Source organism: Puma concolor, chromosome D4, assembly GCF_028749965.1.
Source record: "Puma concolor isolate L17-30 chromosome D4, mPumCon1.1.hap2, whole genome shotgun sequence".
NCBI lineage: Eukaryota > Metazoa > Chordata > Mammalia > Carnivora > Felidae > Puma > Puma concolor.
This window is the reverse complement of record NC_141679.1, coordinates 43927678-43946121: the sequence shown is the minus strand read 5'-3', so window position 1 is coordinate 43946121 and position 18444 is coordinate 43927678. Positions and strand designations below refer to the sequence as shown.

Below are 18444 nucleotides of genomic sequence, written 5' to 3'. Positions count from 1 at the left end.
GGGTTACCTGACTTGGTCTACCTACACTAATACACAAAGCAGGAACATGAAGCTTTCTACAACATTTTCAGGTTCATATTCATTTTGGTGGTGGCGTTATTCCCTAGATGCCGAGGTGAGCCAGCATGAAATCAGGGGAGATGAATTAGCCAACAAACCCAAAGATTGCCCCACGTTTGTCGTGTCTTACATTTGGTTGCAGAGAGCTGGGATTTGTACTGCCCTCGGACCAGTCGGCAGGTGGACCCATCCCCGTTGCAGACTCCACAGTTATCTTCCTTCATGGTGCTTCCGAGCTGGTGATCACAGCCAACAATCTAACAGGAAAGAGAGATGTATAATTCAAGCAGGTGCTCACTGTAGGGATCCATTGTGGGGCCCATCATCAACCACTAAATGACCCTCCCTTCATTTCTGAGGAAGCATAAAACATGCTTCCCATAAAGGGGAGTGAATTCAGCTGGAATTTCAATCAAGCTAGGGAAGAAAACAGGTAACGATGTTTTTACAGTTTAAATATATAAACAGAAAGAAGGGTGGAGAGAGAGAAACAGAGAGACAGAGGGAGAGAGAGAGAAAAGAGGCAGGGGAGAAGGTGAGGGAGAAAGGAAATCTTCAACTATTGATATTATAGAGTCTTCATTAAAAAATCATTCCCACTGTCAATAATTATGATTCACGAAAACTACAAAAATACAATCACGAAGTAACTGTAGCAGGAAAAGTTGCAAGAATTATTTTCATGTTCCATATGTTCCTTAGGCTGTAAGCTGTGTAAGGGAAGGGGCTTTATATATGGGGTCCATTGGAGTACATTGATGTATTCCAAGCCACTAGAAGAATACTGGCAAAATATAAGCCCTTAATAGATACTTGCTGAATGATAATGAAAATACGTCCCTTTCTATAGCACAACTAAGAGGCAATCACAGAATCATCTGACAGAGGCAAGATCATTGTATGTATGTGTGGTAGGAGAGGAGGGTTGATGTGGAAGGCAGCAGATAGAACTAATACTGAGGCCCTTTTTGCCTGGCCATGTCCTGTACCAGGCACAAGCATCTTGTTAATTCTGAGAACAATTAGGCAAGGTATGTCTCCATTTTATAGCTGAAGCCATGAATCTTGCCAAGGTTACTTTGCTAATAAGTAGCTGAGTTCTAAACACATCTAACAAAACATTTATGCTTAGTCCAAATCAGGCTTAACAAAATCACAAGCACTTAATCAAGTATATGGACAAACTCATTTGTACTTTTATTCTTTCTTTCCTCTCCAGTGTTCAAGTTAAAAAATTCAAATCCAAACTGTATCAGGTTGTATTTCTATAGTTCTAGTTAGAGCTAATATCAAAAGACTTATTTCACTTCCAAATGATTTCAACTATTGTCTTTGACAAAAGTCAAATGAAAACTGTAGGGACATCGGAAGGGGCTTCTCTCCAGAAAGTCTCCACAATGCATTTCGTCCTTCAAAAATCTGACTGTTAAAATGACCTTTCTTTGAGGCTTGATTTTCCTTTTGTACCTTTAATTAATAATTGCAAACACACGTTTAGGCAAAGGTTTGAGAAATACAATTATGTAGCAATGCATTACACATGTGCTGCATTTTAAAATGCCGTAATGTGTATTTTTATACACATCATACATATACAGGAAACTTTTAAAATAGATGACAAGGCAGTAACTCCTTCAACAATTGTACATTGTTTGAAATACAAAGTTGTCAGGAAAACACACTGCCCAGCCTTATGTGGGGAGCAAAGGTGGTTTGGCTCTGTCCTAGGGGTTCACTGTGGTCAGGCTGCAATTCACCTCAATATGTTCACAGGTTGCAGTGAGGCCACGTCAGAATTCACCCAAGCTTCATCCCTGCAGAGCCAGCACATGCTGGTCTACGACTTCATTGGTATGTTTCTATGGAGCTGCAGTAAAATTATTTTCAAAAACTTTCTGTAGACGAATCCACATAGGAGCTGAGTTGTATTCTGAGCGCAGTGTGAAATGGGAGTCCAGAAGTAACTTATTTACAAAAAACAAAAAAAAAATCATTTAATCATTTAGCCAACAATGACCAAGACCTGCTATGGGCCAGGCACTGTGATAGGAGCAAAATCCAATGGTGATTTAAGCACATAAGGGCCTACCCCCATGGGACTTAGAGTCTAGTAGTGGAGGAACATATTACTCAAAGCATCACACACAAAAAATGTAAAATGATAATCGTGATTCAAACTATAAAACGCAGATGCGTGATACCCTGAGAACATAAAATATGGAGAATTTGATCTGGTTAGGGAGGTCAGAGGTCTTCCTGAAGAAGAGTCTTCTGAGCTGGGATATGAATGAGATGCCAGAGTTAACTAGACGAAAGGGGAGTGCTGCTGTGAGATTTACTGCACGTCAGTCATGTGCAGTAACTAGCTAGTTAGAAAGTAATTCAAAACCAAAGTTGGCAAAAAACAAAAGCAAAAATGTCAGAAGACTAAACCATCTGATTGCCTTAATAGGGCTGAATCCTTTGGAAAAACATGGCAGTCTTAATTTAGGCAGTATTCAAAGAACCATTGATTCATCTGTTCCTTAGGGTTGGAAAGAGATGACCCTAATCTTATAAGATACTCAGCACTATGGAAGGGTGATAGGCAGTGGGCATGGGAATTTACACTCTCAGGTGTCTCAAAAATAACTGGGTTTACTCTTTAAACTAAATAAATTTCAGGTTCCTCAACATATTTAACTTTCTCTGGAAAAATTTTAGCAGTCTCTCATGTACCTAAAGAGCCAAATAGGAGATTACCATGAAAATCTCTCTCTAATCCTAAAGATTTCTTATGGCTCCAAAGCCATTTTAAGAAAAGAACAATCCAGCTTCACAGATCCAAAGTAGCAGTCTAATAGGAGCATCTAAATAGAAGGTGACATACGTTAAGGCTAACTTAACCAGATGTTAAGTGGATTTATGGGCATCAAAATATGAACCAAGTGAGTTCGAACTGGGCTTTGTTTAACTTCAGAATTGAAAAGACAAACATCTCCCTGACACACTTTTCCCTACTTTGTATCAATTCCTGTTTAAGGTGCCAAAATATTCTAACTCAATTATTTTTAAAACGTGGAATATTTTAGCATCAGATAAAATGTTCTTATTTTGGTCCAAGTGGAAAACTGTTTGCAGTTATATCAAAAAAAATCATTACTGACATATCTCAGTCTGCCTCAATCTATTGATCTGGAATAACTGTTAGATTAATTAAAAATTAGTTAAATGGGGCGCCTGGGTGGCGCAGTCGGTTAAGCGTCCGACTTCAGCCAGGTCACGATCTCGCGGTCTGTGAGTTCCAGCCCCGCGTCAGGCTCTGGGCTGATGGCTCAGAGCCTGGAGCCTGTTTCCGATTCTGTGTCTCCCTCTCTCTCTGCCCCTCCCCCGTTCATGCTCTGTCTCTCTCTGTTCCAGAAATAAATAAATGTTGAAAAAAAAAATTTAAAAAAAATAAATAAAAAATAAAAATTAGTTAAACTATTACCCTGAGGGATATCATTAATAACAGAGAAAAAAAGAAATATACAGAAATGAGCTTATTTGGCAGTTATAATGACAGATCTCTCTGTGCCTTTGCACATACTATTATTTCTGCCTAGAGTGCTCTTCTTAAATTCTTAATTTAGAAGAATCCTATTCATTCTTCAAATCTCAAATTAAGTGTCTCCTCCTCAAAAAAGCCTTTTTTAGGTTCCAGAGCTAATGGCTTTATTCCTCTATGCATCCTCTATGCGGCCATTTGCTCATACCTCCATGTGACAGAGATTATTGGTTGCCACCCAACATCCATCTTCCCTATTTTTCTCAGTAACAGAACTTCAATTTTATTTGGGGGTAGCAATATATCCAGTTAAAAGAATATATTTTTCATTGGCTGTGTGACCAACTTGTAAATAGTGAAATAAAAGTGAAAGTGTTGTGTGGGACTTCTGGGAAGTCTACTTGAAAGAAGCTGATTAGGGCACCTGGGTGGTTCAATCAGTTAAGTGTCCTCCTTAGGCTCAGGTCATGATCTCACGATTCGTGAGATCAGGCCCCGCATTGGGCTCTGTGCTGACAGCCCAGAACCTGGAGCCTGCTTCGGATTCTGTGTCTCCCTCTCTTTCTCTCTCTGCCCCTCTCCAGCTTGTGCTCTCTCTCTCTCTCTCTCTCTCTCAAAAATGAATAAGCATTAAAAAATTTTTAAAAAAGCAGCTGACTTAGATAGCCCCTCCTGCCCTCTAACACTCTCCTTCCTTCCTGTTGTCTCCAGTTGCTATCTTGACAAATGAGACAATACTAAGAATGGGAGCCTTGCAGTAAGGATGGCAGAACAGAAAGAAAGAGCTTGGTTCTTGAACTCCCCTTGGACTGATGACGAGTTGACTTCTTTTTTTTGTGAGAGAGTAAATCCTTTATGTGCTTAAGCCATTATTACTTTGGGGTTTCTTTTATATACACCCAATTCAAGTAGTTGTATAACTTATATTGAGCTTAATCTATTAATATGTCTGTTTCCATACCAGATCATGGGCTATTTGAGAGGCTGTGTTTCATTAATTAATCTTTGTGCGTCTGCTGTATGGCACAGCGTTTGACATTTGACATGCACAGTGAATGCTGGTGAATCAATGAAACACATAGCAAACATAATGGTTTGTTAATGAAGGCATTGTAGATTACAGATAGGCAGCTTTAGACTGCAGTCATTGATAGCACACACATAGACAAAAATGCACATGTATGTGTGTATGTGTGCTTGTATGTATCTGTGTACACAGAAGAACAGACACATCATAAATGACAACTACAGGTCAAACTTAAGCTTCTGCCTGATGCATGCACAAGAATTACAGTAAAGGGCTAGTATTTTTAAGAGACTATTTCCCAAGTGCACCTATGCTCATTATTAGTGAAGTGTCATAGAAGGCAATGTTCAGGTCACTGAGTTCCCAGGCCCACCCCATTCTGGACAAAACATTAAAGTGAGATAGTGACCACTCATAACTTTGGCAACTACGCAGAATATTTTTATAAAGGGTGGAACACTAACTGAATATTTTGGCCTAATGTATTTTTTTTTTTTACTTTATTTATTTTTGAGAGAGAGACAGAGTACAAGCAGAGGAGGAATAGAGAGAGAGGGAGGCACAGAATCCGAAGCAGGCTCCAGGCTCCTAGCTGTCAGCACAGAGCCTGACGTGGGGCTTGAACTCACAAACCGTGACATCATGACCTGTGCCGAAGTTGGTCACCCAACCGACTGAGCCACCCAGGCGCCCCTGGCCTAATGTATTTTATTCGTATTCTGCTACTAGGTATCAACTTGATACAGCAGTCTATTCTCTGCATCTGAAATGACTGCACAATGTTACGCTCTCTCTCCCTCTTTTTTTTTTTTTGTAACAAAATTTTATCTCAGGTGACATAAAAAGTGAAAAGCTCCAAGATATTTTTGTAGTTTAAACACCATTAGCCAGTCATCAACTTTTGCTTTTCTGTCCTGATTGTACCCTTTTCACACTCACGTACGTATGTACAAGCACAGACGTGCAGTCCTCCATCCTACGTTTAAGTAGAACATACACACTTACCACTGCTGATTCTTCTTCCTTCTCCTTCAGGGTTTACTTGGGGGGAGGGGGGCAGAAAACCCTCCTTAAACAAAAACTAGGGTGATACTATCCAATCCGAATTGGCTTACAGACTTGAAGCACGTCATGCCAATTTTAGGCATCAGGGCTATAGAGTGTGCTGATAGGGGTCTCTCCCTTTATTTTACAGAGCTAATAGTGAGTGAACAGACAGACCACAAGACTGGAATTCTCTAGACACTGAAATATGTATAATAAAATGTCTTCACTAGGAGCCACAGGAAAAAGAAAGATTATCATCTGAATAATTTGGAGAATGTAAATAAACACTATCTATAAGCCGATACCATGCCCCAAACTGACGTGCTTAGATGGGTTCACTGCTGGCCCCAATTCAAATGGTTTCCCATAAGGACCTCAACTTCTAGCATCAAATACTGAGCCAGTGATGTCAAGCTTTTCTTGATCCAACACCATGAGGTAAGAAACTTTTAAATCCCTTTATTTTCAGCACAAGGAAAGACAAATATGGAAAACTTAACTGTGCAAATCTGATCACAGCTGCTTTTATTTATAATTATTTAATTCAGATAGAACTTTATGGGGAAGAGTGAGCTCTTACATACTTATAACTCATTTACTATTTACACTAATAGGAAAGATATTGTAATCTCCAACTTCACCTTCAAAATATTTAGATATCGATTGATTTGTTTATGCTTTACCTTTTTACAAAAATATCTACAGCAAATATACATACATATATAAACACACATATATATACATATATGCATACATATATGTATATAATTCAAGACAATAAAATAAATACAAGCACACGTGGGAATATGGGGCAAGCAGAAAAATAAGTAAGAAAGATGAATTAAAGCCAGAAATGAGAGAACTACACAGAATGCATACTGAGGTTGTACACACTGGCTAGATGTGGGTTACATATCTGAAAATGAGCTTCCTAGAAGAGAGGAAAACATGAGCAATTGCAAGAGTTACAACATTACTGGATCTTCTAGAAAATGTAAAGGATAATGTGTTCCTTGTAGTAGACACTTAATAAATATTTATGTAATGAATGAATGACAAACTGGCTGAGGAGAACCATAACTACTCAAAGTACTGAAATCCTAGATATACATTTACTGTGGTTTTCTGAAAGAGAGTGCCATGTAATAATGTCCCAATAACAACTGAACAAATAAATATAAGACCTTTCAAAGAACTGGCTCTTTAATTACCTTTGATGAACTCTAGTGGTCAGGGAACATTTGGTAAAAGCAAATTTTCAGAAGCCAAAACAAATCATCTAGGTACACAGCATTTTAATGGATAGACTTCATCTAAGAATAGACTTCATACCACTTAGGGCTGGGCTGGCAAAAATATGGTACACGTGCATCTATTTTTCCTGCCAGGACCCATGACAGACATTGCTAATCAACTGTAGCACTCTTTGCCACTGAGATTTTATGTGGCCCCAAATCTTCAGTGACATTGTGCTCTAGAAGGTCAAATCCAATAGATGGCTATCATTGGAGGAGACTACACCAATTTACTATTCCAGAGCCAGAAAAATGAACCAGTTGACTATCATTTGGATGATTCAACACAAATCTTTCTCTTAAAAATAACCTTCTTGAACAGTGTGAAGAAGAAGAGGAGAGACCCCTGGACCCACCAAAGTCCGTGTGCTGCTGCATCCCCGTGTCCAATGCCTGTGCCCTGCTGCCATTGCCACCATGGTCAAGGGATAGGCTGATGGGGATGCTAATGGAGATAAAGCCAAGGTAAAGGATGAGTCCCAGAGAAAATCTAAGGTGATCTACTAAACCTACTCCTCCAAAGCCAGAGCCCAAGACCAAAAAGGTCCTTGCAAAGAAGGGGTAGAAGGTACCAAAAGGGAAAAGGGGGAAAGCTGATGTTGGCAAGGATGGGAATAACCCTGCAGAAAACGGAGATGCCAAAACAGAAGAGGCGCAGAAAGTTAAAGGTGCCAGAGATGTCAAGTGAAGTGTGTGCATTTTTGATAAATGTATACTTTGGTGATCATACAATTTGAAATACTATTTTTAATCAAGTATTATAAAAATGCAGAATTTTTTTTTAAAGCTATGTTATTAGCACACAGAACACTCATTGTTGTTTGGGGGGAAGGGCATACGTCACTAATAGAATATCCGGGGCGCCTGGGTGGCGCAATCGGTTAAGCGTCCGACTTCAGCCAGGTCACGATCTCGCGGTCCGTGAGTTCGAGCCCCGCATTGGGCTCTGGGCTGATGGCTCAGAGCCTGGAGCCTGTTTCCAATTCTGTGTCTCCCTCTCTCTCTGCTCCTCCCCCGTTCATGCTCTGTCTCTCTCTGTCCCAAAAATAAATAAACGTTGAAAAAAAAAATTTAGAATATCCTGGAAGCTAGATTGATATGAGGGGAAAAAACTGTCTCTTCTAGTTTTGAGAAAATTCCTCTTGGTTCCCAGGAGAAGAGATTCCTTGATGTTGACACACATTAGCCATCTTGGCACAGATATTTTGTGGTGTGGAAAAACTAAAATTCATTTTTTTGTCCTTATCTCCCTCTCTGCCTTCAACTTGACTCCCTTAAACCTAAAGACCTACTGAAATCTGAGCCTAAGAAATGGTTCCCAGTCCCTTAAAAGAGTTCTTTTTTTAGCTTGTGGATCTTCAGATTGATAATTCTGCCATTTTCATTTCCCGAAAGTCAGGGTCAGCTTGTGAAAAGTTGTTAAGCAATATGCTAAGCGTGAAATGTTAACCTTCACTCTAAACTTTCCCTGTTCAGAGCATCAAATGAAGACTTCATTGGGTTTTACAGTGGCATTCTGATTTTGGTAGTCCATTGAAAAATGGAGTTTGAAAGTTGTTGTGTAATGTTAATGACCATCTGCCCATTTCCTGCCTGCAATACCATGATTGTTTACAGAAAGTATCTTTAATAAAGCTGGATACTGTTTGGCTTAGAAAAAAAATTAACACTTCCTTAAGATTTGAATGATTTCAAGTACAGATTATAACACTGAGGTTCATATAAGCTAAACAACTTCCCCAAGGTAACAAAGATGGTGACTAACAAAACCACAATTCCAACTTGGGATTTCCGACTATAGGTTATAGTAGGATCTCTATGAACCATGGAAACACACACAATATAATATTTATTATGACAATGGTGAATGGTGATAACAAAGTTGACTATTCTTATCAAGACCACTGCCACCAGAGCAGGACATATGCACAGGGATGGATAGGTGGCTTCATCTGTACATGTGACTTGGAAACACATATAGGAAGTAAATGGGAAGGTACGCTCTCCATCTACACTTGTGCTTCACACCTCCCTAATATGAGAAAACAAAATCCCTGACCATTCACAAAGGTGCTAATAGTGGTCCATGAGCTATGTTTAGTATTTTCAAGGCCTAATGGAAATATATTTACTGCAATAAAAGCATATAAGGCCCCCAAAGCCCCCACCATCTCATTACACAAATAAGCTGAATCCAGATCTTTACTGCATTTTTTTTTTTTTTTACTTATACTCAGGTATTTAAGTCATAAAATGGGAAAACAAATTATTAGTTAATACATGCAGTGTTTTGAGTAGATGGAAACTTCCAAAACACAAGGCCCATAGGAAAAAAATAATAAAGAACACCTTTGTGTTACAAAGTTGGGAACCACTGGTTGAGTCCTTTGTTTGTTGTTCAAATACCCTTGGGAGGACTAACACATGAAGTTGTTGATTATACTTAAATTAAACCAAACCAACTGAGCATAAGGCATTATGCTGGCTGTTATGGTGCTGTGGGGAATACACAGAAGTAGTAGGCATAGTCCAATCTAGGGTGAATGGGTTTAATCAGATAATTTCCTCAAAATAGTTGAGAACAGAAAAGGAGTAAGATCTCTAAGACTAAAGGTCATAGGGGTATGGAGGTAGAGAAAGAAGGGAAACCCACCTAGACAGGAGAGAGTAAGCTAGTGTTTGCCAAACATTTGCCATATATATCTTCTCACTTAATTCTTTTCTAAAAATTGAGATATAATTGGTATGTAACATTAGTTTCAGGTATAAAACATAATGACTTAATATTTATATATATTCCAAAATTATCACCACCATAAATCTAGTTAACATTATTTAATTCTTGTAATATCCCTGAAAATTACTTAAAATTATGTCTATTTTACAAAAATAAAACTGAGACTCAGGAAGGTCTGACAACTTGTCCAAGGTCACATTACTGGGAATTGATGTTGCCAGAGTTGAAATCCAAGCTGAGTAGCATTATGTCATCAGTGAGTGATTCCTCTATTCCATGATGTGTTGTGTTCCTCTTGGGGGTTAGAAGGGCAGTGAGGAGACAGGAAGAATGAGGATGAACATGTCTGTCGGCCACAACTTGTTGCCAAGAGCAACATCAGCCTACAGCTCTAAGTACTGAGATTGAGCATCAAGAAAAAGTGGGATCTTTGCCTTCAGTAGCTTTGAAAATATATTTTCAATGGGAAGGATTCCTTTTTTGAGGCAGCAATTGAATTGATTTAAAAAGAAATTTGTTGGGTTTTTTTTGTTCAACAGCGACGCACACATGTCACAGAGAAACACTGGTAAATACCTACAGGTTATCAGGCCAAATGTATGAGGTGTAGCTGTCCTATGCTCTAATACACCACAATGTGGGCAAAAAATTTATGTGAAGGCATTAATTCCATTTGCTCCAGAAGATTTTCCAAAGGGAGCTTCCCAATACATAACAGTTTCTCCTCTGAGTTTACCAATCACTGGTAGGTAGGCCTACCCAATTTCCTCTTGGATTCACCAGAGTCCTTCCAATGGCCCACAAGATCCTTTACCATCTGAGTTACCTCTGTGACCTTATCTCCCTCTGGCTCACTCTTCTTGTTGTTCTTCAAAAATAGCACTTTCTTGTCTTAGGATAGCACCTCTGGATGGAACATTCTTTTTCTTTCTTTCTTTTTTTTTTTTTTTTTTAATCAGAGAGAGTATAAGTAGGGGAGACAGGAAAAGGGGAAGAGAGAGAGAATCTTAAGCAGGCTCCATACTCAGGGCAGAGCCTCATGAAAGACTTGATCCCATGACCCTGGGATCATGACCTGAACTGAAATCAAGAGCTGGGTGCTCAACCAACTGAACCACCCAAGTGCCCCTGGAATATTCTCTCATAGACACCACTAAAGCCTCCTTTAAGCTTTGCTGTTAACTTTCATCTTCTCAATAAGCTCTACTTTGATCAGACTATTTAAAGCTGCATCCCAGACCCATGTTCCACACTGTTCTTTTTTTTTTTTTTCATTCTATGGCACTTCTTTTATAATATAATTTGCTTATTAGGTTTATTGTTTATTTTCTATCTCCTCCTAGAATATAATACCACAAGTTTCCAGTGTCTAATAATATAACAAACAATGAATAAAAATTTGTTGAATGAATGAATGAATGAATGAATTCTGTATATAGGCAAGGCTAGTGGGGAGAGAGATAGATTATGTTTCAAAGAATTTTCCTCCTTATCCCACCCTAGAACATAATAACAGTTTATACTACTTAAACTCTCTGCCACTAGTTCCAAAGATCAAAAAAGAGCTCTCGGTCAAAAAAGAAAAATATCTCCATGGATGCATCACTTTATAGTACTACAACTTCTACTTTGATTTCCACTTGTCACTTTGCCTACTGTGTTTCAAGTCCTTCATGCACTGCTCCAAAATTGCCTTAAGGTATAAATGCTTATTATTTTCAAGTAAGTCTCCCTCTTTATCCACTAGGCACAGTGCTCTAGGCTTCACGTCCTAGCTTTGACATCAACTCTGGACCTGGAAGCTTAATTTGTACTTGATCTCCTGAGCACCTGATTTTTGGCTTTTCCAAAGGGACTTTAGCTTGGACAGTGCTAGGCCTGACTCCTCCCATTACTCTGTGTGGGCTCTAGCCCTTTGGCTGGTCATCTGGCTGGATCAGAACCATAGTCCTTCTCTACCTCCAACCTACCCATCCACACTCTCATCAAAGGGTAGGGACTTTAACCACCTCTGTGTTAAAGGCTAAAGGAGGACTCCTTGCAATAAGATGTGACCAGGTGCTGTTTTTTAAGCGTCTTATTTCTATCTTCTCTACCATTTGAGCTAGAGATATTGTCCTGTGCTCCTTATTAGCTTGCTTATGCTTGCAGTTCTAGAGATGCTGGGGGATTGCCACTGGTTCTCTGATGTTTAACTCTTTATATTATTAAGCAAATGGAAGAAAATGATGTCAATGTTAGGGGTATGAGACAGCTGATAGAAGGAGCAGTGAATTTATTAGATTGCAAATATTTTTAAGTGTTTTTCCAGCACTGCCTTTCTTGAGATCAAGAATTTAATCTACTTAATGGCTGGGTAAACATACCCTGAAATGGAAAAAGAGAATGACTAAGTCTTATTTCCAACATTTATTATGTTTCTTAGGTGCTCCTGATCTAATTTATTTTTCTCCTTTCTTATTTATTTCAGGGTCTGGCCAAATTGTGGTGTAAATTTATTGCTAAAAACATATGGACTTTTTCGCATATTGCTTTTGGTTAAATTTGTTTGTCTAGTAGTCTTCAGTAGAAATTCTAAGAATTATCCTAGTATAGACATAGACTAGAATTCATTCTCGGCACATGGTCAGTGGACTTTTCTTTAACAGGCTGTCTTCTTCTCTCCCCTGCTTCCAAAATTAGGGTGTCTGGAGAATGCGAAACAAAATTATACAAAGGCGTGACCTCCAGCCTTGCTTCTGTCTCTTAGACTGTGAAGTGCCCAAGAGGGAAAGTGTTGAATTTGGCCTCACTTCACATGGCATTAACTGTAATTCTTTGTGAATTGTGGTGACATCATGGTATACTTTGACATCACTGCTCAGACTCCCTTCTGCTGCTGGGCATATAATGCATAGTTTTTGTTCAAACACAAGAGTCCTTTGTTGAGAAGAAAAGATAGCAGCTGGTCTTCTGCTCTGGTACAAATGTGGATCTTACTGGAATGTGTCTGTTCAGTAAGTCACCACAAAGTAGCCATTCTGCTATGATGGTTAGAACTCACTCATACACATCGCTCTGGAAAATTCTGTGAAAATTTACATCTAAAGAGGTCAAAATTCCAGATGTGGCCACAAGTCAGCAAAATTCTGCATATAATAACAATGCTCTCACTCACATGTTTAGGTATGTTATCTGAAGTCAATATCCAAAAAGCAGTAGTATGCTGCCTATACGAGTGTGGCAAGGATAGAGGGGAAAAAAAAGGAAAGGTGAAGAGGGACATATCTGTCTCCCAAAATACTTCTGGTCCCACAGCCATCCAAGCATCTGGGATCCCTAGCCAGGACGGCTTCCACCATTCCTTGGCTCTCAAGTCAATTCCTAGTTACTTCCCAAAACCTATGACCTTATTCTAATGTGAAGCTTCTGGGTGGGGCTATTAGTATTCTGATTCAAAGTCAGTCATAAATGTCCTCAACTGACATTTCCTTTTTCCTTTCTTGGGTTCTCCATTAACATTTCTGTCCTAGGGTAAAAGCTGATAAAATGGATCAAAACAGAGTTTATCTAAGAGTTTATATAAAAATATCATCTGTAAAATGCCTCCAAACTTCTGTCCCATATGGCTATCATACTTGCACAAGGCAGAAAAGTTTCAGATCAGTTTGAAAAACTAAAGGTTGTTAATCTCAGATCATTCCCTGAGGAACAAGTCATATCACAAAATATTTGGATGGGATAGTAAACTTCTTTTAATGAAAAAAAAAATAATTGTTTTGATTGTTTTACTCTTTCAGGGAACAAATAGAGCCATGACATAATCCTCAGTTCTACCATGAGTCTTACAATTGTTAAAAGTATTTGCTCCCCATCTAGAAATTTTATACTTAAGACCAATAGGACCATAGTGCCCATCCCAGTCTTTTATCCATACATTCACTCCTGGAATATCATTACTTATATAAAGAATCTATGTGTTGTATAGCCCTAACTCATGAGAGAGGCAGCATGACATCGTGGTGGGGGGAACAAACAACTCAACCTGGAAGTGATAATTAGTACATTTGCTTGAATATATCACACACGTTCACTATGAGATTCAGTTCTCTCATGACTTATAAGAGGATGATCAATCTACTTTATATACTTGTAAAGATTTCACGTGCTAGCTTACAGAAGAAGATCTACTACAGGGCCTACCACTTAACAACTCTGATATATGTCCTGGAATTTATGGGATAATTCTACTCTCAAACCTTCTGTTTTATAGTCCCCATAGTTATTGGGCCATATGTGCTGATTACCTTGGGGGGATATGTGGCCATTGTGCAAAGGGGAGGTATTCTGCTCCTATATGTGAAAATGTGTCTGAGGTTGTAAAGGGTGGCATGGTGACTTGAGCACCTATAGACTGCTTGTCTCACAGTTCTAGGTACAGGATCAAGTTTGTAAGAGCTCAGATCCATTTGAGTTCCTCTGGATCTGACAATAGCAAATATAAAGTAAGATCATAACCCTGATCCTGTGGAAGAAACAGACTCTATTTTAGAGGGCAGAGCAAGAGAGCTTCATTGAAAAAAAAATTTTTTTTAATTTCCCTCTACCTTGCAAAAGTGGCCAGTGAAATAGCAGCAAGCTTGATTGACTCTTCAGGAAATGATAATTGGGACTTTTTAAGGACTCTGTTAGAAACGTAAAAAGCCTCTCTGGGATTGCTGTTGGAGTAGCAAATAATGTCCTCTGCAGTCCACTCAAATGATAGAAGAATGCTTAGGATTCTTAAAATATCCTTCCTTAGCTCTACTTCTAGACTACTAACCTAGTTAATTCGAGACCACTTTCAAATATGTTTAAGAGAAGAACAATTACTAAACGTTATTTGTCAACACAAAAGAGATTTCTCAAATTCAGTCTTCTAAAACCTGAAGTCTGGGGCAAAATATATTTTCAGAGGTGGGAGCAAGAGTTTGGAGTCCTGTTTTCTCCATGGGAGTCTGCACCCATAGGAACATGTTAATATGTGTGTTAATATATGACAGCTGAGTTTAATGAAAGAAAGCGAGTAGTCAGCAAATCCAGTTCGTCGGAGAAACATTAAAAAATCTATTTGTGTTAATGGGGAACAAACTTTGAATATGAATGTGCAAACCAAAACAAATCAGTTAAAATTTTTATTTATTTTTTTAAGGAAAAGTAGCCTGCTCAAAACTGGGAATTAGAATGGTTTCTCAATCAGAATTAGCAATAAACCAATCAAATAGCAGTCACAAAGTCGTAAGAGAAACATGGACTTACTGATTTTTAATGGGCTCTATATTTCCTAAATCTGATGTTAGGTCAGCCTCTGGATGTGGTGACTGGATTGAGTGGGAAGAAGACTGACGGTTATCCACTTGGTCACCCTTTCAAACTCTATCTAGGCTTGTGAGTTTATGATAATCTGTTGTATTTTGCTGAATCACTACAATACTCACTGTGGCAAAAATAAACTGCCCTTTCTTTCATTTTAGACAAAACCAAATTCACTCAAAGGCCCCGAGATAAAAAGAAATGACTGCATACATTTTTCCCATTGAGAAAGATCAAGAAAATTCCACTAGTCACCCACTCACATTCATAAAAACGAACTATTATTCTTTCCTATAATAGTCCTAGTTTAAAATCAGCTGAAACTATAAATTTCAAATCCAACGGAATTTGATACTTAGCATATGTCTAAAAATTTACATTTAAATCTCGACATATTTTAAGATTCAAGTTTTTGTAATAGGTATAATTGGTTTTTAGTCAGTTTTCTAAAACTACCTAAAAAACGAGCACAGAAAGCTTATCTATGTGCTATCTTCTAACTTCTTTGAAGATACACAATTACCTGTTTCAATGCCCTCACATTATTGCTTCCTGGTGGACCAGGGGTAAAGAAGAGGGGAGATTTTCATGGCTCATGCAACAGTCATAATTTGACAAATACTAAACCAAGTAACATATCTTCTGTATGTATTATGTATAAGTTATATAAATTTTGGATAATTGGTTTATATTAAAATAATATGCGGGGCGCCTGGGTGGCGCAGTCGGTTAAGCGTCCGACTTCAGCCAGGTCACGATCTCACAGTCCGTGAGTTCGAGCCCCGCGTCAGGCTCTGGGCTGATGGCTCAGAGCCTGGAGCCTGTTTCCGATTCTGTGTCTCCCTCTCTCTCTGCCCCTCCCCCGTTCATGCTCTGTCTCTCTCTGTCCCAAAAATAAATAAAAAACATTGAAAAAAAAATTAAAAATAAAATAAAATAAAATAAAATAAAATAAAATAAAATAAAATAAAATAAAATAAAATAAAATAAAATAATATGCAATGTGTCCTTATCAATACAACTATGTGAATCTAAAATAGAAATGTCCCCCAATTCTGCAAGACTGGGCCTACTAAATACCACATTTGCTAGAAAAACATGCTTTAACCACTGATTTTAAGGTTGTCAAGTGCTGTCATGTCAAATGGATTCTTTGCATGGTTTTGACCTAGTCTTCTTGCCATTTTCTATTTTAAAATTCCACTTGTATTAAACTATTTCCTGTAGATGCAGGCATGTTAGAAGGAATCACTTACTGGGATATTTACCAAAGAATAGATGAAAATAGGGGCACCTGGGTAGCTCAGTCGGTTAAGTGTCAGACTTTGGCTCAGGTCATAATCTCACAGTCCGTGGGTTTGAGCCCCACGATGGGCTCTGTGCTGACAGCTCAGAGCCTGGGGCCTGCTTCCGATTCTGTTTCTCCCTCTTCCTCTGCCCCTCCCCAGCTTTCAGTCTGTCTCTCTCAAAAAATAAATAAACATTAAAAAAAATTTAAAAGAACAGATGAAAATATTTGTTAGTATCAGCATTATAGCTTTTATGTATATGGTGCTGCCCAGAACATGCGGGCATTGAGTTCTCAGATGATTTCTAACCTCTATTTCTAAACTCTTTCCAATGAAAGTGTTAAGACTAAGGACACATGGATTCCCTTGTCACTTGCCTTAGCAAGGTGTGGTCTTCCCAGCTGCAGTCCATGAAGCCTCCTGTTTTGTGGTTAGTGTTGCATCAGAGTCGAAAGGAAGGTAGAAAATAAATAGTGTCAGCCACAATTATTCTTAAGAGTGGGAGATTATACTAAGAAATTGTAGACTGTGGCAAAGGATGTTTCTCACTTGTCAAATGTGATGTCAAGAAGAGACAACAATAAATAACTAGTGAAGGGGAAAGTATCATGATTATCAGGAAGCCACGACTATGTCCCCCAGGTGCTGACTGATGTTTTGCTGAGTTCACGAGGCCTTACACAAACTGACTGCACAGATGACAAACCTAGGTGATTTTTTTGTCACCTGTCTAGAAAATGGCAGACTTCGGGTTCCAACCTCTTTGTAATACTTCATTCCTATTACACTGGGTGGTCTGATACACCAGAGGACTTTTTTTTTTCATTTAAATCCAAGTTAGTTAACATACAGTGTAATAATGATTTCAGGAATAGAATTTAGTAATTCATCACCTACATATAGCACCCAGTGCTCATCCCAACAAGTGTCCTCCTTAATGCTCCTTGACTATTTGGCCCATCCCCCCACCCAACATCCCTCAAGCAAACCTCAGTTTGTTCTCTGTATTTAAGTCTCTTATGGTTTGTCGTCCTCTCTGTTTTTATACTATTTTTGCCTCCCTTCCCTTATGTTCATCTGTTTTGTATCTTAAATTCCACATATGAGTGAAATCATATATTTGTCTTTCTTACTTATTTCGCTTAGCATAATGCACTCTGGTTCCATCCATGTTGTTGCAAATGGCAAGATTTCATTCTTTTTGATCATCGAGTAATATTCCACTGTGTGTACATATGTATGTATGTGTGTGTATATACATATACATATACATATATACCACATCTTCTTTATCCATTCATCCATCAATGGACATTTGGGTTCTTTTCATACTTTGGCTATTGTCGACAGCACTGCTATCGACATAGGGGTGCTAAACATAGGGGAGCACGTGCCCCTTTGCAACAGCATTCCTGTATCCTTTGGGTAAATACCTAGTTGTACAATTGCTGGATCATAGGGTAGGTCTATTTTCAAATTTTTGAGGAACCACCATACTGTTTTCCAGAGTGGCAGCACCAATTTGCATCCCTGTCAGCAGTGCAAAAGGGTTACCAGAGGACTTTTAAGTCAGCTGTCTGTATACTCAGAGGAGTAGGGAAGCACCGCTGGGATGTAGCAGCTTCTTAGATGACAGCACACTGTTTTAAGACATAGTTTTTCGGGGAATGTTTGTACCTCTGCTTTAAAACCTAGCCTATCATGTAACAATAATGTTCACTACGTTTGTTTCTTAGACCCAACTAAGGACATTCAAAAGGGGAAGATGGTTCTGCAGGACAGTCTCTTGGGACACAAAAACTTCCAAAAAAAGATTCCAAGGCTTTTTCCAATAGTGTGAAGCCCCTCACCCCCACCTCCGCAAATTTATTTTCAATGCTTGCCTGTAGCTTGGCTTTGGCATTAAGTCAGCTATTACCTTAAGCAGAGGGGAAAACATCTTCAGTTGCAGTTGGCAAGACTAAGGGGAAGGAGGGGGGCAGTGAGGAGGGAGAAGACGGAAAGGAGCTGAACTCAGCCCAAACACAGCTCACATATGGGCGGCCTGACCTGGCAAAGACCTCAAAAGCCCTGCCAGTAGCCATTGAGTACGACCTCCAGGCGAACTTTTGATTTGTACCACGCAGTGTCAG

The 18444-nt window shown here is 38.9% G+C and overlaps 1 protein-coding gene and 1 pseudogene across 6 annotated transcripts in view; one reads left to right on the top strand and one right to left on the bottom strand.

Annotated features, from left to right (window-relative positions):
• Nucleotides 1-18444, bottom strand: part of ADAMTSL1 (ADAMTS like 1) — an 885884-nt gene that overhangs the window by 251500 nt on the left and 615940 nt on the right. For all 6 annotated transcript variants that reach the window (XR_015243567.1, XM_086685377.1, XM_086685374.1 and 3 more), the window contains one exon: nucleotides 191-317. Coding sequence is in view for 5 of the 6 variants with exons in the window: in XM_086685377.1 (XP_086541503.1) it covers nucleotides 191-317 (127 nt within the window). In the remaining variant the exon portion in view is untranslated. The remainder of the gene's footprint in view (nucleotides 1-190; nucleotides 318-18444) is intronic.
• Nucleotides 7373-7667, top strand: LOC112862141 (non-histone chromosomal protein HMG-17 pseudogene; annotated as a pseudogene).